This window comes from Haemaphysalis longicornis, unplaced genomic scaffold (assembly GCF_048455015.1).
Source record: "Haemaphysalis longicornis isolate Haplotype H1 unplaced genomic scaffold, Haemaphysalis longicornis Haplotype H1 scaffold_8, whole genome shotgun sequence".
Classification (NCBI taxonomy): domain Eukaryota; kingdom Metazoa; phylum Arthropoda; class Arachnida; order Ixodida; family Ixodidae; genus Haemaphysalis; species Haemaphysalis longicornis.
Window position 1 is genome coordinate 36,553,559 of NW_027526445.1, and position 21,598 is coordinate 36,575,156.

Here is a 21,598-nt window from a genome sequence, read left to right on the forward strand (position 1 = left end):
CGGCGTTACAAGGAACGGCGTTCCTGGAACTAGTTTCTTTTTGGAGGAACGGAGGAACGCCACCGTTCCATTAAGGGTCGGTGGAACTGTAACGGTAACTCGTTACGTTTCTGACGGAACGGCAGGAACAGCGTTCCTGCCGTTACATCGCTAGGATTTGGCTGTTTTTGATGTCAAGACTCGACTACAAAAATCCACAAAGCGCTACTGCGTTTCTCTTCCTATAAGATGGTCAGTTTGCCTGCCCTTCAGCCGTACGTGCTTCCTCGAAGGTCAAAGGCAGAAGAATAACCACGCAGGCCGCAGCTTGTGCTTGCTTTTATGCTGGTTGCTTACGCAGCGTTCGACGGGTGAATAGCGTATCCTCGAGAATGCTTTTCACCCTTCATCGTTTGTCTGGGGAGGCCATAATGCGCGTCTGGCCGATAGAATTGTTCCCTGGCGGGGAAAGAATAGACAGTTTTAGCAGTCCGTCCGTTCTGTCGTATGCGTCGTTACTGGGTTGAGCGGGATCCGGCTGGTCACTTGGGCATTCGTCGCGGTAGGGGAATTAGTTCCGTGGGCCTGTCCTCGCCATGTCCGTGCATCGGCACCCTTCCTACTCGCCCTTCCGCGCGCCCGGTCAACCCGGTAACAACTTAGCTAACGAAATGGACGGACTGCTAAACGGGATCCGGACATTTCGGTTTCGGACGTTTTGGTCCAGGACGTTTCGGTGTGGACATTTCTGTGCACGGACATTTTAGTGCATGACGTCTTGGTCCAGACATTTTGAGTGAGGGGATGTCCCAGGCATTCTTTGAACATTTTAGCTTTAATATTGTAATTTCGTGACTTGATACGATTGTACGTTCGAGACTTGTGCTTGCTCCACCGTTCGTGGAAAGGAATGCTAAACCCTGGCGGAGCATTGCCACGTGAAACTGAATTTCTGTAGTAGATGGTAAAAATTAACGTTGTTAATTTGGATCCGTTCAACCATTTTTTGTTATTTTAACATTCATGTGAACAACCCTAATACTTTAAGTGTTACCAAAGCGCTTTCCTTTCACTTCACCCAACGGTGCAAGACGCTGCTGCTTTCAGTCTATCCCTCATCAGCCCTCCACCCAGCAAAACTTCCGCAAAAAAACAACAGAAAAACGAGGCGGATTAGGCGCGTGTGCATTTTGTTTTAATTATTCTCTCAATCAATCTCGCCTTCGTTGCATTCGGTGTCAGTTCTACTTAAAACTAACAAACCAACGATCGACGGTGGCGTTACTTAGGGAGGGGAAAGCTGAGCCCCGCCGGCAATCATCCCCCTAAGTAGAGAGACAGGGGTGTCACTTGTGCTTCACCATTGCGTCTACTGGACTTTGAAAACTATAGGACGACTGTTGCCGCCCTCTTCACACTAGCCTATTCATTTTTTTTGCTCCTTATTATGGGAGGAAGCGATGTATACATGGGGTGTCCATGATATGCGCGACTTGATGAGTTAATTCCCAAGGGGGCGACTGAAGGCGCGGAAAGAGCGATTCCTGGAGTCGGGGCGCCGTCGATATGACCTCAAACGCGCGGAGGGGCGTAGCCAGCAAACGATAGTGGCCATTGTGTTCTCAGCGGCTTTTTGGGTGGCTTTTTGTGTCACATTATAGAGGTTTCGTGCGCCAATGGTGAATGTAAAGCTTTTTCTCTGTTTTAAACACGAAGTGTGCTATGTCACTGTTCTGAATGCATCACCCAATTCCTGCAAAAGCCTCCACTAAGAGGCTAGCAGTATTTTATAAAAAAAATAAAAAATCACTGCGGTGAGGCTTCGGATAAGGTGAACTCCACCACACCAGTAGGATTTGCAGGGGAAACCGAAAATATTATGGCTGAAAAAGAAATCTGGTCGAGATTCGAGCGTACAGGCGGGAGGTGGGGGGAGATGCTAGACCAAAGAATTAAAATGTGGTAAATGTAGGGTTGTAAACATTAAACGAACCCGCCGCGGTGGCTCAGTGGCTAAGGCGTTGCGCTGCTGAGCACGAGGTCGCGGGTTCGATTCCCGGCTGCGGCGGCCGCTTTGCTGATGGAGGCGAAAAGCAAAAACGCCTGTGTGTACGAGATTTCGGCGCACGATAAAGATCCCCAGGTGGTCAAAATTAATCCGGAGCCCTCCATTACGGCGCGCCTCATCGCCTGCGTTGCGTCGGCGCGTTAAACCCTACAATCTATCCATCCATCCATCCTAAACATTAAACGAAGGTTGGTTATCCCGAACACAATGGGTGGAAGTTGTATGCACAACCGGTACGCGCTTAATCAGCATTTAGGATATTAGAACCTGCGGCTGTTTTCCAAAAGGCCCGTTTTTCCTCCCCGACAATAAGCAAGACAGCCCAGCCTACGTAATACTCTTCATAAGGTTTTCTACATTCTGAGGGGCTAGTTAATTGTTACTTTTTGGATATTGAGAGTGTGCATGTAATTTATGTAATTTGAGGGTGTGTAATTAAAAAACAAATACAAAAGAGGTTGCAGACCATCGTAAACACTGGTAATTGTATTAGCTAAAAAGAGCGAATATAAATTACCAACCTGTCACAAATGAAAAAAGAAACGTGTGATAAAGAATTCAATCGGCTGCATAACAGGAGTCCCCAGGAAGAGGTATTAAACAAAAATATATAAATGTAGAATTTCTAAAAATACCTGGCAAAGATCGAACATGGCATCAATCAAAAAAATAAATTCACTGCTCCAGATTGTTGTTTATAACCCACGTTAAGCGGAAATAAAAATATAACGGCTGTCGCAAACAGGCAAGCACCGGATAATTTGGCCGCCCAAATGTCCGTACACCGAAATTTCCGCACCGAAATATCCTGCACCGAAATGTCCTCGAGCCGTCTGGAATTTGTCTGGTGCTCCCTGAAAAAATTCACCTAGGAGCATTTCTTTTGGTTATCTTTATCTCCAGATAATCTGCTGCCGGTGGTGTTAATATTCGTATAATATAGGTAGTTCGATGTGAGTTTTAAATGTATCACTTAATTTAGACCCGGGATTATTTGACACTGTATTTTAATTTAAAAACCTAATTGTAACGTTAATGTAACGACACGTTCCAATTTTCGAAGTGGAACTGGAACGCGTTCCTTTCGCAATGAAGGAACTTGTAACGGGAACTCGTTTCAAAATTGGCAAGGAACGAAGAACGAGCTTAAGTTCCTATTTTGGAGGAACGTGTACAACACTGCTCAAGACTAACGTCCTTCGAAGATATTTTGGTAGGGCAAGCAAATACTCGGCAATTTTTGGAGTTTACAAGCCTCCAAAGTAGTGGCCCTTCCCATTTATTTGAATACTTTGAGAACATGTTTTTTCCGTGTACAGCGATGGAACCCATTTAAATTGCCACAATAGGTATGGTTATAAGGGCCCAAGGAGGCCTTCTGCGCAGATTTATTACTGTATTGTTGTACAGGTGGGGCTTTGTCAGAATAAAATTCATTTAAACCAGTTGCTTGTGGGTAGTGCAAAGTGTTTGTGTTAGTTTCTGAAAGTAATCCGAGAAATTGAGGACACTGTGATATACCACGATGGCTAAGTGGCTGATGAGCTGTGCTGCGGAGCCCTAGGACGCGCGGTTGATACCGCCGGGGAGGGTACTCCAGGGATGTAGTCGAATGCGAAAATGGCTTTGTGTCTAAATAGGAGCGCAAGTCAAAGACGCCCTGGATCCATCCACTACGGATCACCTCATAGCCCAGGTGTAGCTTCGGTGCGGTGTCGTGTGGCTAAAAATGCTGACTCCGAATCTAGTGCGTCTCACTGTAGGCGTACAAGAGATAGGAGCTTAGCGTTGTGACTAGGAATACATGATGTGTGCAACGCCGTTGTCTTGCAGTCCACGCTACAGGCTTTGTTCCTGCTTGGTAGAAACCAAGACTCGCATATAAACAGCATGTATATTGTTGAGGAACTGTACCCAGGCCATGGCACGGCTAAAAACGCCTTTATTGCCACTTCGTCTCGTTTTATAGCTAATAAAAGTGATAGGGCTATGGGGTCGTGGTCCTCAACAAGTTTTATGGATGGCAGCGCAACAATTACAGCCGTGTTTAAAAGTTAGACATGTAGCAATTAAAGGTAATTTTGTTACGCAGGAGTTACTAGACTCCGTAGGTATGCAAGGGTGTTCAAGTAACACACAGACCCCAAAGCGAACAAAACCTTTACGCACAGCAGGATCACATAGTACATATGCGTTTTTGGCCCTCTAATGCATCTTCTCACTTTAGCACGTTCATCTGAGGACTGCCCAGCTTGCCCATGTACGGCATTGAACTTCGTTACGGAAGGACTTCAATCATTGTTTTGCAGGGTGGAATGACGTGTCTTGGAACAACAGGAAGATGGAAAGTCCGAATCTGGAGAAGTTGGCGAGAGAAGGTGTTGTCCTGGACCAGCACTACGTACTGCCCACGTGTACTCCGTGAGTGGGTGGTGATATCAATATATATCAAGTACCACCGCCGTAGTGTTTCAACCGTTTGTTTAGTTCAACTGATGCTACACACTCTTGATAGCGCGTGTAATGAAACTGCAGATAAATCCTCCACTGTTGTGGAATTCTTATGTCGGTTGAAATTGGTAACATTTATAGTATCATTACTAGTTTTAGTATCGGGCTAATCGAACAGATGGCATTTGCAAGAATTGCTTGTGCCGCATATGCACAAGTAAGGAGATATTGAGGGAGTAATAAAGGAATAGTAAAAGCCCCAACTTGTCGCTTGCGCCATTTACGCGATTTTGGAACCGCGATGACCGCTTTCACTATATTTCTTCTCCTTTCCAGCTGATAATAAAAAAGTACGCTCTCTAAAGTCCAGAACCCGCACTTGAAGGCGAGTGCCATTGCTTCATCGGCTCGAAACATACGGGTTGCTAATAGGACAGCAGTCTATAGTCCTTTTGAGACGTCTTTTTATTTAGAAAATATTTTTCCAAATCGTGGCCACAGCAAAATTTGTTTACTCACCGGGTCCCCACATGCGGTCCTTCATTTTCGAAGTGTCGTTGCAGTCAGCCAGGTCTTCCCTTTATGGCACAGCCATTAAAGAACAGGACCCAAACAAAGTGGAAGCGAAGATTAGAGCGTAGGGAAAACTATGAAAGAAGTATGAGAGGCCAAAACCTTCCATTTGGAGTTTTACTCCTCATTCGAGGAAAGAAAAAGGAGGTGTATTTACTGTAAATAGAAAATTAAGCAACATGTTAGAGAAGGCAGTACACAATACCCAATCTCGTGTGAACAGTGCGGCTTTAAAGCAGCTCTTTTTGCCGTGCATAGGGGTAAAAAACCGTAAGAGTATGTAGGGTGCAATGCGCGCGAAATTCTACCATTCACGCAGATACCGTAGAAACAAAATTTGGGTAGTTTGTTTTGAGGTGCAACACGTGCTCAAACTATAATTGAGAGGTCTGAAGACAGAGCGGTATATACGCTGGAAGTGTTGTACACCTGTTGCTATAAGTGTTGTATACCTGTCTGCCCTTGAGGCTTTGGCAAACCCGCATTTGTATTCTGTTTTTATGGAATCAATAAACCCTATTATTATTATTATTATTATTATTATTATTATTAAACAAAATCAGTGGTGTTGGAGCGTTTTGAAGGCGTATACGGCAACTCGTTGCACATATGCAATCATAGCTCTGTTGACACAAAATTGGGGTGTGCGCACGGGCTTATTTATACCAAGTCTGAATATTTTATGGCCTTCTAGGGTGCGGCCTATGATTTCATATGCCGGGATTTTATTTGAAGCCCTGTCAGGTCCTCTTACTCAAGCCACTCAAACATGAAGGTTTCACCTTGATATTCTGTGGAGCACGTGGAACTTTGGTGCTGCCAGACGAACATTCTTCCAACCAAACGACAGACACTGTATTGTCTACAAGGATGGTACGAGCGCAGTGCGACTTCCAACGGCTGTAAAAATACACCACTCGCGAACACTTTACGCCGCTGTAGCGACCAGTGCACCATTCCGCCGTGAGGAGTGGCTGGAAGCGATTCGAAGTATTGTCTGCTCCACTGAGTAAGAACTGCCACAGCATGCACAGCTTATTGGCTACACAAAACAGCATTGCACCATGTTCTCTGTGCTCCACGTGTGGTGTACCTGGCTACATTCAGCATTTTATCAAGTGTCACAAAACTACCGCGAGCGTGAAACTTTTTCGTGATCTCCACAAGCTAGCAGTGCCCCATGCTGCTTTGGAGGGCGAAATGTGTTCCAGGGAAACTGGATTGTGCAAAGAGAAGTGTCTCGCATACTGCTGGGATTCTTGCATTCTACAGCACTGAGTGATGAGTGGTAACTTTTCGTATCTCTTATGCAATAGTGGGGCTGATTAGGTGGATCAATTACCAGTAGTTTTAAGAAAGGTAAAATCCGCTTAATTAAACATATACATACATACCTACATACATACATACATGCATGCATACATACATACATACATACATACATACATACATACATACATACATACATACATACATACATACATACATACATACATACATACATACATACATACACGCATGAATGCATGCATACATACATATATACATGTATACACACATACATACCTACATACATACATACATACATACATACATACACGAATGCATGCATACACACATACATACATACATACATACATACATACATACATACATACATACATACATACATACATACATACATACATACATACATACATACATATACATACATACATACATACATGCATGTTTACGAGAGAAGCGGGCTGGTCAAACCGCCGTCGACGCAGGGAGAAACAGCTCACTATTGCACCATGTTACAAACCCACGCCCATTGTCTATCCCCAGATCCTCGGTTGTTAATTACCCCGGCACGGTCGGGGTACGCTTGTTCAGACGACCTGGTTGCTGGATTGCGGAATCAACAGCATCAACAACAATCGCACGATGGGAGGACACAATGACGGTTCCGCACTGCGTTAGCGCGACCACTTAAATGTTTCTCCTCGAGAAATGACCTGAACCCAACCATCCGCCGTTTCTTTTGGGACTGCAAGACAGTATACCGGCGTCGGGCAAAACGGCATTTCGAATGGGTACTCTACTAAGAAAATGGGATCATGGCACGCGGTCGCCATAAAGACACGTTGGCCGCCGTGTGGCACTTCGTGCGTGAGGCAGCCACGGCAGGTCATTATTAACTCAATCTTTTTAACCCTGTGGCCTCGAGATATCACTCCAATAAAATATCTTCGCTTTCTTTTCCAAAATGATCAAGTTATGGTGCATTACTAATTTTATAGATATATTACACCATGATTGACAGGGGTCATATTTTTGTTGCATAAGCAATACATTGCGCATGTGCCGACAGTAGCGCTCGCTATCTGCGTACACACAGTGAAAAAACCACACAGGCCAAAAAAAATTAGCAGTGGCGTAGTTCGACTATGCCAGGATATACGTAGCAAGAGCTAAGGTTCATATGGTTATTCTTATCTCTTCTGGTTGTCTAAGATTAGCTTGATTATCGTGCCTACTGCTGCTTCATGCGAGACATGTATATTTATCAAGCGGCTCCGCCGCAGCCTCACCAAGGGCCCCAGAACTAAGCTGGCTCCACAGGCGCACGCCGGTGTTGCTGCAACGCAGGAGCCATCGGTTGCACACCCAGCCACCCTTCGCATGCTCATCAAGTGGACCGGGCAGCCACGTGCGCAACGGAGGTCGGCGAAGACGCTGGGCGCGTGGGGTGTGTGAGAGACGCCGGGCAGCGAGTAACGTTCGGTGCTCCGTGTGATGTCACTGCTCCTCGCGCATGCGCAGCACAGCTCTCCAGGAGCCACGCGAAACTGCTCAACCTCGGCCAGTATAGCTCGCGCTAGAAAAAAATTGCCGCGGCTGGCACTAGTGGTGCAAGGCTTGAGAAACAGCAAATCTGTGGTCGACAAAGCTTCTCCCCACACTTAGAGTGGATCCCAGAAGTAAGGAAGCAACCGCAACCAACCAGTGCAAAGCCGATTTATACGGCAGTGTAAAGCAAGGACCATTGAGTATGTAGAGTGCTTTATTCCGTAGCAGCACGTCGTCATCTCTTCCATCATAGACTTCCAACGCTGAGCCGCATGGGGTTAATCCTCTTGTAGCGCATCATCACCCCGCTAGACCTGCACTTCTTCGTCAGCTGCTTCGTTGGGTATGTCTGCCCAAGGCATGGGTTAAGAGATTTGACCTTATCGGCTTCGACGCCGCATACCCCTGCCGCGACGGTCAATACACGATTACCACGAAGAAGGCGGCAACTACCATGTGGCGTAAGCGCCCGCGCATGGCAGGACGATGCAGGGCGGTTGACGCGATGCCCGTGCTCACGTTCTGTTGGTATTTCTTAGCCGCCGGGCGGCCACCGCGCGGCATGTGCTCACGTGCGCTCGGGGTTTACTGTCTCCACGAGATGTATTTGTGCCGCCCTTCCTTAAGAGCTGTGCTGTTTAAAGTTAGTGCGTAGATGATGTTGTCAACCGACCCGGTGGCGGCAGTGGCCGTGGTGGCGCAGCGTTCCGACCGTTGCAGTTGTCATTGGTAGAGGGATGGTCAGTCAAGAGGGGAGCGGACGCACCCGTAGCACTGCCTTTACAATCGCTGCACACTTCTTCAGCACTTTGTGAAATTGAGTCAGAAGGTAGTGGAGCACGCAAAGAGAAAAACGCAGAAACACGCTAATCGCGCTTTTTACGCGGTGCGTGCGACGGGCGAGAAGCGTGTTGTAGTGGCTTTTTAAATAAAGGGCGAAGCATTAGCAGAACCGCGAGCGTATAGGTCATAGGGGAGACAGACGAAATGGTTGCGTATTTATTATTATCCACCTTTGGTTCTTTCTTTCATTTTATTTTATTGTGTTGGGCGGATTATTTAGCCTTGTATTTTTAAATTTGACAGCTGGAATACCGTTCTATGCACGAGAACCTGTCCTGCGATTAAGTATTTTCTGTGTGGTCTGGCGTGAACGGTAATACCTGTGAAAAACTTTAAATTCTGTTCAATGTTTCTGATATATATTATTGTTGCACTATTATAACCAGTTAATGTATTGATTTTATCTATAACGCCTTTGTTAGAAAAACCAGGAATTACGCTTTTCGTGACACCGACATATTTTGAAGCGTGAGCTTAACTGGCCGAGGTTGAGGAGATTCGCATGGCTCATGGAGAGCCGTGCTACGGATGCGCGAAGACGTCACTCGGCGCACTGAACCTTGCTCACTGCCCGGCGTCTCTCACACACCACACGTGCCCAGCGTCTTCGCCGACCTCCGTTCCGCACATGGGGGCCTGGTCCACTTTGTGAGCATGGGAGGGGTGGCTGGGTGTGCAACCGATGGCTCGTGCGATGCAGCGACACCGGCGTGCGCCTGTGGAAGCAGCTTAGCTCTGGGGCGCTTGGTGACGCATCGCCGGAGCCGCTTGATAAATATACATGTGTCGCATAATGTGTACACTGTGTGTGTGTCGAAGCAGCAATAGGCATGATAAGCAGGCCAATCCTAGGCAACCAGGAAAGCTAAGAATAACTAGCTGAACGTTAGCTCACGCTACGTATATACTGGTATAGGTGAGCTAAGCCACTGCTAATGTTTTTTGTTATACTCCACCAGAACGTCTTCAGGAATGACTGTACCAACGAATAACGCAAGCTCATACGATATAAAGGGGAAGTTTGTTATGCACATACATGCGGGGAAAGGGACTCGCAAAAACAACATTTTTTTACTGTATGTGCTGTACTTGCAGCTTTCAAAATAAAATAGTGGGATCATGTAACATGTGTCCATATAGGGAATTGGGGCGAGGCATGTTACCATTCAGATACGTTGGTGACTGTCTTTCCCATTTCCGTGCTATTCCTTTGTGGAGATGAGCCGTATGCGTCATGTCTGTGTTGAAATAGATTTTGGGCAGCACCATGATGTCTGTCATAAATTTGTAATGGTATCTGCGGCGAAATATAAAAGCCAGAAAGAAATTTCCTTGCACCTTCAAGACTCTAAATTTTCCACAAAACGTAAACATAATGCGAGGACTTACATTTTGTGGGCGTAAGGAGTGGGAGCTCAGTAGTTACTTTGCGCCTCGGAAGTTGTCGTCTTTGCTTAAACAATTTAACAGGCACACTGGAAAAAACCATCGCAATTTTCAATGCCCGCTCGGCAGCCTACGTGGCATGATGCGGCGACGATTGCAGAATGCTTGAAATGCACTCATGGCGACATACACACGCCGAGAAGGTACCATCATAAACGCACCCCTTTTTAATGGTGCTAGCAAAAAATGGTGTGGCAGAAAAATCCTATGGTGGACTTACGGCAAAAGCTATTAAAATAAACAGGCATTTCAAAAGAATTGAGGTGCAAAGTTTAGAGCGGAACCTTTGTTGCTATAGGAACAAACCCCGAAAACGCCTCGTTCCTTCCCTCTTATGTTCGAGCTAAGCCAATGTGAAGGCAGCGCTGCACGCGCATGACGGGGGTGGAAGTGCCTGCTCGCTCGTTCGTACCAAGGAAGCTGGAGCAGGATAACGCGAAAGGGTATATGCACTGTGTGTGACCAGAAAATGTGGGTGCTTACTGTGCGCCTACAATGCGGAAACAGAGCTTTTGCTCTATAAAATTCGCTTTGAACCCGAACTTCCCTGGGACCATTGTAGATGCCGCAGTTTCTGCGACAAAAGCGGATGTGTGATAGTCTCTGCGGCACAACAGATATCTTGCTCTATAACCTTTCTTTAATCTCGTTTAACCACTGCAAACCTTTCGACAATGCATTGCTGTGTGAGTGCGGAAACTCAGTTTGCTTGGCTACCTGTCAAAGCAATTTAAAACCGAATTGTATAGTCCGCATTAGAATGCACGTGCTTACTGCGTGCACAAAAAAAGAAGATGCAATATTTTAGGTGAGTAGGCTGACTTTGCAACCTTGTATATGTTTTAGGTTATATGGGACGGAAGATAGTAAACTCATAACAAAAATCTGACGGGGATGTGGTGTGCCTGGGGCAACACGCTGTGCCGGGTGCTGAGCAATGGGATGCGCTGCAGCACGGCGACCACTGTGGAGACGAGATAAGGCTGATTGAGCGGGTACGCAACAGCAGAGGCCGTTGGAGCTCTGTAGCAAGGGTACAACGCTTACTCAGGCCCACCGGGAGTTGTAGCACACCACACGAGACTCCGGTGGAGGGACTCCCAAATACGCAAAAGAGACAAACGTTCTACGAGTCTCAGCCCGGTGTTGCGGGGGCACTAGGCATTCACCAGGAACCGCTGGGAATTGGTACAGCTGTTACGTAAGAAAGTTCGCTAATATTAATTAAAATCATTTATCGTGTATAGTAGAGTCCCCTGCCTGTAGAGTGTCGGCGGGTTCTGTAGAGAGCGTCTCAGGATGCTCGAGATGGGGCGTGGGTTGCCAAAAAGCACAGGCAACTGTATTTTCGGTGTGGGCACGCAACACCGGTTGATGATTTCTTAAAAGAAAAATTGCACATTCAATTTAAAGGCCACCGTAGGACTGCTAATAAAGCTATACGAATTCTCAGGCGGTCCGCAGTGGAAGAAAAATCAGTCCTGGTCCAGGCCAATTTTTCTCCAACTGCGAAATTTCTGAGACAACTGCATAGCTTTCCTTAGTAGCCCTGCGGCTAAAAAACAGCTGGATGTCAAATTTTCTGTTCCCGAAACGTCACTCCACCATGACGAAAACAGCGCTTAAACCAGGATTTAACGCGAGTGCTTCGTTCGTGCTAGTGTGCGTTCTTTGTCGTCCTTTAAAGGAGTACTGACACGAAAGTTTTTTGTTCCCCTTTCATTGCTTTTATCAACGCCTAATGGTCTCGCGAACCCGAAACAGCACTTTAAATACTTCAGCACGCATTAATTAATTACATTGACCGGCCTGAAAATAGCTTGTTTCACATTCCCGCGCTTTCATCCCGAAAGGCGCATATGACAGAATCCCGGCATGACCTCACCGCTTTGTGCGGACGTCAAAACACTGCAGAGGCTGGTGAGGACGTTGTTTCGACCGCACCGCCGCCGGGGCAGAACGTCTAAGCTGCCTCAAGGTTCTAGACCTACAATTGCGGGCGGAAATTCGATGACCGCTTTCAATAAAAGTCCTAATGGTGCTTTCTATTACGATGCCGGGCTATATTATCGCTTCCTTTCCCGAGTGTGCAACTTCATTTTTGCCAACAGTGCCTGTCTGGTCCGGCGTTATGACTGTAGCTCTGGCTACGTGCACCCGTTTGTGAAAGCGCCGGTCGCGTGGCCGCGCGAGTGAAGTGACGTCACGAGTTTTTGAACAGCGTAGTTCGCGTCACTTCTTTTGGCTACCACGGGATGAATGCACGCTGATGTCAATTCGCTGAGGGCCGATCCCCGTGCTGTTTCGTCGGCGTGATAAATGAGATCCAATTAAAGCATGTTCTTTGTGTCACTGGCCGCTTATATTTCAACCAGGGTATTCTGTCGAGCAAAGCAAGCGAACTGTGGAATAATAATAATAATACCGCAAAGTTGTTTCAGTACTCCTTTAAGCGCTGTTATTGGTCGTACTGTGCAGGCCCATCCTGACCAAGTACATCTTGGGAATTCCCGTAATCTGCTTCATTAGGACGCCGGTTTTCATGATCTACCTCAATTACTCCTAGGAAATGATGTAACATGACCGCTGAATGGCCCCCTGGCCTCACATCTGTCTGCTGCGAGGTTTTGCTTCAGGGCGTGGTCTTCAGGGAAACAAACCAGGAAGCATTGATTTTTTATGTGAAGCACTGCTAACATTTTTGTTGACCCGAAACAACACGACGGCATCATAAAACGTTTTTTGACCCACCTCTTATCTCTCTTCGTAAGGGAGTTTGTTATTAACCAAATTGCGGTGCTTTATTTAATATTTATTATATTTTCAATGTGCAGGCTGCATGCATGTTTGCCTTGATTACTCAGTTCGAATACAAGTATTAAATCACCGTGGCTAAAATGTTAGCGTACTTTCGCATCATGTGGCGAAGTGGGAGGAAGCGAAGCAAAAATTAACGCAGCTGTCTCTTTTCATGGCAATAACTGCGCTTGCGACGCAGTACATCGCGCGACACCGGTAAGGGCACGCTGCGAAGCGCTGCGGAGCGCTGCCACCCGCAGCCGTGTTCCCTGTGAAAGCGGCCGCACGAAATGCGTATCTATAAACGCAGGCCGAGCCTGTGCATTAGGACTGGAATACTTCTAGCCCTATCAACGGCAATTGGCAGTTATGCCGCTCACATGCAGCGCCCCTCGATAACAGGGATTATATTAAAGCGCTGAAGATCGAGAAATAAATCAGCTCGTTGTGGTCCCAAAGCTTGTACCATAGCCACTCTCCGGAATTCCGGCACTAAGTTCGTGATTTCGGTACTTGCAAAATGTTTTCTTGATAATTGGAAAGTGCAGGTGGAAGAAGAGTAATCCAGCAGTGTTGGGCCATTTATCTGAACTTGAAGAACGATATCTGAAAATAAAGATAGCTGATATATAAATCTGGAGGGCGACATAGTTCCTCCTCCTTCCACTGTAGAGAAACTTTATGATGGTCGCGAGGTTGATTGTGCAAAAATGCGTGTAAAGAAATGTGGAGATGCATATGCTTTCAAAAACACGAAATGGACTAGTACCTTAGGGCATTTTAACACGTGGCACTTGCCGCACATTAAGGATACCCGCGTCGTCAAAATTAATCCGGAGCCCTCCACCACAGCGAGTCTCATCGCCTGTGTACCGTCGGTGAGTTAAACCCTACAATCGATCAATCAGTCAACACGTGGCGAATAATGATACTGAAAATTGGCTAAGAATAAAAGCATCCGACAACGTGCTGGAAATTTCCGCTTCCTTGCTCGGTTGCTCGTGTGTTTGCATGATGGCTTGTTTACCGGGATGTTCGTTTCGCTTTAATGCAGGCGATGCGTAGGTACCCACCAAAATTCTTTGCGGTGTCGCAGGGCTGTGCGCCGGCCATTGAATAATGATGACAGCGTTCCCGGCTTGCACTGAAGGAATCTATGACATGTCTTAATACTTCTCCCCCAGCAATAAATTCGCGGCTTCCTTTCACTGATATAACCCTCTCGATTGAAAACAAATGGGTACGTACATTCTTACGGTAGCCTAAAAAAAATTACATCCTGCTTGTCATTATACCCATTCGAGAATCTGTGGGTTCTTGTTAGAAAGGCACTTCGTATGGTCAATTATAAAAATACATCTTGCTTGTCATCCTACTTATTCGAGGATCTGAGTGTTTGTAAGAGGCGCCCCAAAGATTTAGGCAATGCGTGATGAACCTGAGTTCTCAAAGGGCCATACGGAGTGGACGTGTTGTAAACGGAAAACTACTAAACTAAAGAAGGTTTGGGGACACCAGCTGAGCAGAATGTAGACGGCGTTCTCCTCATTTCAGGACGAGGGCGGCACTGATGACTGGCCTGTATCCATATAGGCTTGGCATGCAGGTATGCGTTTTCTGTCCTTATCATTTTTCTTCAAATATTCGCAGATTGTATTACGAAAAGAAACAAATATAGGGAGCAGAGTGAAAGTGATGTCGCGGGTGCGTGATGAACTTCTGCACCTACGCAAGGAAAAAGATTCGATGAAGCGGCACGTGTGAGTTTCTCTGCTGTGAACTCAATGTCCAATTGGTAAACAGGAAATAAATGATTAAAACCTCCAATTGTGAGGTAGTGATACGTGAGCATGTTTTCCGAGTTTCGACTGGATGTGCGAGGCCTTCATTTTGGGAAGGCAAGGCAGAGCTGTACGAGTGTTGTGGTGTTTACGGGAGAATGATACTTCGACGGGTGAAAGCATCGTTAACCTTTAGAGTATGCAAGTGAAGTTGCGTGTGATCAAGATCAATTACGGCTAATGTTTTTGTGGACGCAGGGACATGGTCTGAGACATCTTGAGCCGACAGGTCTGCCGCTGGGGGTGACTACCATAGCCGAAGAACTGAAACGTCTAAACTACAGCACCCATGCCTTTGGAAAGTAAGTGTCTGCCTTCTACCGCTGCCACGAGTATCACCGTGGCTGGTATATAAATAGGCTAAAGCGCTTTCCATAGCTTGAAGGCTTTCTGCTGCTGTCGTATGTTGCTCATATTTGTATGTCTCTCTACGACATGCTATGTTTCCCTTTCATAGCGTGAGATATAAAACAAACCTGCATGCGTTTATCACCTTTAGGCTTCTTAGCAAGGCCTCATTTTCGTGTGTTTGTTACAGCGTTGCTTTCATGCCATCCAGCAGTCTTTGTTGCATTTTTATATATAACACCACTTCCGTGCAGTGCAGGTAAGCCTGTATGTGCAATTGTATATAGAGAAACACAGAGTGCCGTATCATTTCTATTCTGCCTACCCACCGCCGTCCTGGCCAAAGGGGACGAGCTCTAGCTAGGATGAACGAAAAGGCAAGCTGCGGATATGGACATCTTGCGCACATAAAAAAAGAATGCCGGTCGTCGATACGGGGGCCTTCTTAACCTGTGATACTCTACTAATGTATGCAAGGCGATGGCGTCCAGCCATATGCAGCCAGTATTCCTAAATAGCTGGATTATCGAGGAGCACTAGCATCAGTTACAACACTCCTGCTTAGCTGCTAGATGTGATAATGCTCAAAGAAGGTCCATCCATACGTGTAGTGTAGATCTTGGTATATATGGGTCTTACTCGGTGCTCATTTTCCTTTTTCATTCTTCAGAGGCTTTCTCTCCTAGGTGTGACTTATTTGCCGTCACGAAACCAGTCCGCGCCTTGCTTGCGACTACTTATAAGGACTCTTTTGAGTGCCTCCGACACGCGTCTCCGTAGTACGTGGTGGAAAGCTGCTGCCGTAAACATTCATTGACGAGAAGAAGTCTGGGGGCTGGAGAAAAGACACTGCTGGTAGAAGCCAAGACCTAAGGTTCGCGAGGCGTGGTCTCCACTGCTCGCTTTTTCGACCAGCCTAGGGGAACCAGGCAGGGTGGAGCTAATGAGGGCCGTCTTGCGTGTCCCAGTAGTAATAGTAATAGAAATACTTCGACGGTGTTCTAGGGGGCTCCATATAACTGGACGGGCCTACGGAGAATAAAATAGTTTGCATGTTAGGTTACATTTGCTGCACTTACTATTGCATGCAGGCATGTACATGACGAGGGCCGTGCCTGACCTGGAGAGAAAGATATTTTAGGGGCGGAGCTCCTTAGGGCGTGGGTCTGTCCATCCTCGACGCATGTATGTAGCCACCTCTAGTTTAGTTCTTGGATTGTTTACTAGATGGCGGTACTTGTATATGATGAAAAGATGCGCTTGGATTGTTTACTAGATGGCGTGGCTACCTCTAGTTTAGTTCTTGGATTGTTTACTAGATGGCGGGGAGCATTGTAATAAAATCCGTTCGCTGTTGGCGCGCGCTCGGAGTCGCCCGATGGATAAGGCTGCAGATGTGCGAGCCCGCGAGGCAGAAGCGCTCCGTGAAGCTGCGCGACGCCGCCGCCAAGATTCTGCCGTACGAGAGCGGGAGGCCGAAGCGTGTCGTCTGGCTGCGCGACGCCGCCGCCAAGATCCCAGCGTTCGAGAACGAGAGGCCCAAGCGTCACGGCAAAGGCGCGAGGACCCTGCCGTACGCGAAGCGGCGAGAAAGCACGCCTATCGGCAGGCAGACCCCGATGCAGTGAGAGCTCGGGAGGCGTCTGCAAAACGCATCTGGCGAGCTCAGCCCCAAGGTGCCGACGCGCGGTTCAAGCGAGACTTTCTAGACGTTACGTTCAGACACAGATGTAGTGGGCGAACTTTCACTGAAGAGTCACGGTTTTACCGATGATTTCCCCTCAGGAGCTTCGCCCACTCATCATCATTCACCCCGTGGATATGCTGTGAATTTTTTTCGATCGTGCTAAACAAGACTCCCGGAATCGCCAGCTTCTCATGAGGTTTGGGAAATTTTAAATTTTGTGGCCGAATCTTCCAAAGTCGTTCGCAATTAAAGGTCTGCCAGGCCATGTGGTAGTTGCGTTCAGAAAAAAAGAGCGGAAAGTGAGCGCATGGGTATCTTATCAGACATTTCATGGCCGTCCTTCCCTTACGCTAACAGGTACCAGGTGATATGAATTTACTGCGAAATTAAAGGACGACTAAACGCAGCGCTTGGCTATTTCATGTGCTGCCAGTAAGCGTTGTATTATTTTTGAGCAGACGAGGCTGTTTCGTTCTCTTGAACGGTGTTCTCCATGGCGAATGGTTACAGTACATCGGCGCAGCCGGTTTTTATGCTGCTGTTATTATTCATACGGATTACATCACAACAGCTTTGACCAGATCACTGCGATCATAATGGTTAATTAGGGTCACTTGGCGTGTGCCTTCTCATTACCCTTCATTGTCGTACTGCCTGTCCCTTCAAGTTAAATTTGTGCTTAGAGACAGTATTGCAGCTACTGTTATATCGTCGGAATATTTCCAGTGGCTCTATTACGCCGAGTAAACTTTCGGAGTCCTTGGCTTGCGTGGCACACTCCATGAGAATCGTAATCCATGGTCACGAATGTATCCCTCCAGGTTTTGTCTGGTTGGAACTTCTGTACAAAGGGTCCTCATATATCTTTCAGCTATGTTGTCTTCATGGTATTGTGCGGCGCCCCGTCGCCTTCGCTCATATCAGACTATTGTTCTCATGAACTGACAGTCTCCGTTCATTCTGCGCTTGCATAGTCCTGTGATACCATACACTTCCAAGAAATCAAGGCTTTGTTAGTTGGTTGGTCGAGAAATGTTGCCACTGCTTCTTCGCGTTGCCTCCAGGACGCTGTTTTCTTTAGGAAGGTCTGTCTTCCAATCTTGTAACACTCTAGTCGCCATCCATAAATATTCAAGAAAGTTTGTAAACAAAAATATTTAGTATATCAAGTTCCACCTCCTTACACTGCATATTAAGAGACCCCAATGCTGCGTGATTGTTGAGGAACATCGCTATCTGTAATTGCTGACTACTACCGACCTTGTAGCCATACAAGAATTATTTGTGGGTTTCGTTTGTTCGAAATACGCGTAGCATTCCTACTCGTTGTGCCCAAGTAAGACCTAGAAAATACTTTTGAGGGTCCTAAGGTGTGCCCAATGGATTTCGAAATTATGTTGCGGGTGTAAACTTGTGGTAACAAGCCAAAGCTGATTTTTCTTTGGTGCGTAAGGAACACGATAGCGTTTTCAAACCTACTGAATGCCTTTTGATGATTTTGTAAGCCAGTGTATTTCTAAAACCCTTATTTTTAACTTTTTAGGTGGCATCTTGGCTACTGCGATTGGTCGCTAACCCCCACCCGTCGGGGTTTCGACGACTTTCGAGGATTTTATGCTGGTAGTCAGGACTACTTCGAGCACACGTCACCGGCAAGCAAGAAAACACAAGCACGCTGGTACGACTTCAGGAACGGCACCCGGGTTGACTACTCTGCAAGGAGTGTGTACTCCACGGTGAGTGCGAAGGTGTCATGAATATTGTTACGTTGCCAAAGACGACGCAGTTGTCTTCAAGGAAAACAAGTCTATTGCAGCGAACTTGTGCTCTTTTAACAACCCAAAGAATACAAGGGTGGCGATAGAGCAATCAACCAAATGACGTGCGTAAACTGTTGTCGGCGATTTGAATGCCATGGCGTCTGCTCTGCAGACTTTTATCTCTTGGCGCGAGTGTTTCTGGAACCGTCGATTTACATCCAGAACAATGTAGATCAAAGAAGATCATTCTGGGCTAGTGACGTTAGGGCAAGACAGTCTGCTTATCTGAATGTGATAGCCCGTGCGGCAAAAAACTAAAGAATAGAAGGCGCGCTTCGCTTGGGACGCAGATTACACAGCCGGGAATGGCCGGGCAGCAAAAACAAACAATAAACTTATACATGGTTTCCGGCATTACCCCCCCCCTCTAATAGTGTATCGACCCGATGCTAAAAGAAAAGACAGCCCAAACAACAACAAAAAAGGCAGTCATATAGTATAGTAAGGTTTCAAGCGAACCACGTGGACGACTTCTGGCCGCGTGCGGCGTCGTGATGTACCGGAATCACCATCGGGGATCACCTCGTAGGTAAGGTGGCCGACACGTCGTAGAATCTGGTAGGGTCCGAAATACCGCCACAGAGGCTTCTGATTTATTCCGAGTCGTCGGATGGGAGTTCAAACCCAAACACGATCCCCTGGGCGGTACTCGATGTCTCGGCGTCGTACTGTTGTAGCCCCCGGCATCCACGAGCTGCTGGTCCGTTGCACGACGTCGAGCGAGCTGCCGGGACCCTTCTGCACGCTGAAGGTATCCTTGGACGTCGGGGTTGAGGTCGTCGTCTTCTCACTGGCAGATTCTCTTATGTAGGGCACGCGTCGCGCCATGTGGCTGTCGTTATGTTCCAGAGTCTCGTCAGGTTACGTCGGGTGGTCGGTATTAGGGCATGTCGTGAATCACTGTCTTAAGCAGGTCGCTGCTTAGTTCCGCCATTGTGCAACTTGACCTCCCGAAGTTGCTGCATTTAGTTTCCCCTGCGTCGGCTGGGGGACCCTTCACGTAAGAAGTCAGTATTACTACGGCGGCGCGGCGATTAGTATGGGTAGGGCAATGGCGAACGGTTGAAACGGGCTGTGTCACGGCGGGTTTCAGAAAGGTAGTCGTCGATCTCACGTGGTCGTTGCCCCGGTAGATGGCGAGGTGCGTCGACGGAGGAACCAGGAAGTCCGAGTCTCTTGTATGGGTGACGACGATAGATGTGATCGGCCTCTCCGCACTGGTAGCACAACGGACGATTATCGGCGGTTCGCCAAACGTCGGTCTTTCTCGGCGTCTGGTTTTGGGCTGTGGACGGCGGTACAGTAGATGGCGGCGACAGTGGGGACGGCGGCACGGCGGAGCTTTTTTTAGACAGGCTGGAGCAGGGCGGGGTTGAACAGCCGTGGAGTAGGTCATCGCCCGTGGCTCGCGGGGTTCTCCGGATGGCATAGAAGTGCCCAAAACCTGCTGAACCTCTTCGCGGATGACGTCAGTCAGGGAAGCCACTTGAGGTTGCGGCGTCATCGGAAAAAGCTTCCGAAGCTCCTCCCTGACCACTGCTCGGATGGTCTCGCGCAGTGTGTCGGAGCTTGTAGCCCCGGCACCGATCGTCTCGGAAACCAGCGCGTTGACCGGGCAATCGTACTGCCTCATTCAAACTTCCAGCATCTTCTCCATCGCGGCCGCCTCAGTCGCTAATTCGGTCACCGTCTTAGGAGGATTGCGGATAAGGCAAGCAAAATGCTCCTGCTTTACCCTTCGCATATGAAACCTTAGTTTCTTTTCTTCTGTCATCTCCAGATCCGCACGTCGAAACAACCTCTTCATCTCCTCAACAAAGGTCGCACGCAACACCCCTTCATTGGGGTGTTGCGTGCGCGTTTCTAGCAAAAGTGCGGCTCATTCCTTTCGCACGACGGTGGCGGCCGTTTTAGAGACTCGCTCTTGAAGAGAGTCCAGTCAGTCAAACAGCTTTCATGGTTCTCGAAGCAAGTTCGAGCAGCATCCTCCAAATAGATGAAGACTTGCCGAAACGTTTTTTCGTCATCCCACCAGTTGAAGATCCGAACACACTCCACTTTCTCCAACCAGTCCTCAGGATCTTCCATGGGTGATTCATGAAATGATGGTGGTTGCTGGGGTTGCTGCAGAACTACAGGAAGGCTCGTGGTCATCGTGGATGCGTTTTTCATTGCAACGGCTGTGACGTTTTCCGCCTTCAATTGATCTGGCATTAGTCCAGTCTCCGGCTCTAGGCCTTGCTGTCAGCGGCAGGTATAAGTTTCGCTTGCTTGGCGACTTGAAGAGGGTTGAGGGTGCATGTACCCCGCACCTCTTCCAGATGTCCCGTTGCCAAAGATGATGCAGGTGTCTTTAAAGAAACTAATTTATTGGGGCGAAAGTGTGGTCCCCGAACAACTCAAAGAATACAAGGCGGCGATGCAGCAATCAACAAAGTTAGGTACGTAAACTGGTGTCGGCGAATCAAATGCCATGGCGTCGGCTCTGAAGGCTTTTATTTCTTGGTGCAAGTGTTTCTTGAACCGTCGATTTACATCCAGAACATTGTAGATCAAAGAAGATCATTCTGGGCTAGTTACGTTAGGGCGAGACAGTCTGCTTGCTTGAATGTGATAGCACGTTTAGCATAAAAATAAAGAATGAAAGATGCGCTTCGATTGGGACACAGATAACACAGCCGGGCATGGCCGGGAAGCAAAAACAAACAATAACCTTATACATCGTTCTCGGCAATATCGGCTGTAGGTTCCAGCACTACGAAATGCAGAATCCTTCTTAAAATACACTTTCTAGTTGCCCACGTGTGAGAGCAGCAATTGCTTTTGTTGGCCCTTTTCACTTCTTAAAATCTGCTCGACATTCTGGGAAACCCACTGCGTCAGCCATTGCGTTGACCCTTCGTCCACA

General features: G+C 47.5%; 1 protein-coding gene across 1 annotated transcript in view; it reads left to right on the top strand.

Moving 5' to 3' along the window:
• Positions 1–14,564: 14,564 nt before the first annotated feature.
• LOC144148245 (arylsulfatase I-like) overlaps positions 14,565–21,598 on the top strand; it is a 43,747-nt gene continuing 36,713 nt past the window's right edge. The window contains exons 1-3 of the mRNA XM_077679814.1: positions 14,565–14,600; positions 15,034–15,137; positions 18,414–18,606. Of these exons, the coding sequence (XP_077535940.1) occupies positions 14,565–14,600; positions 15,034–15,137; positions 18,414–18,606 (333 nt within the window). The remainder of the gene's footprint in view (positions 14,601–15,033; positions 15,138–18,413; positions 18,607–21,598) is intronic.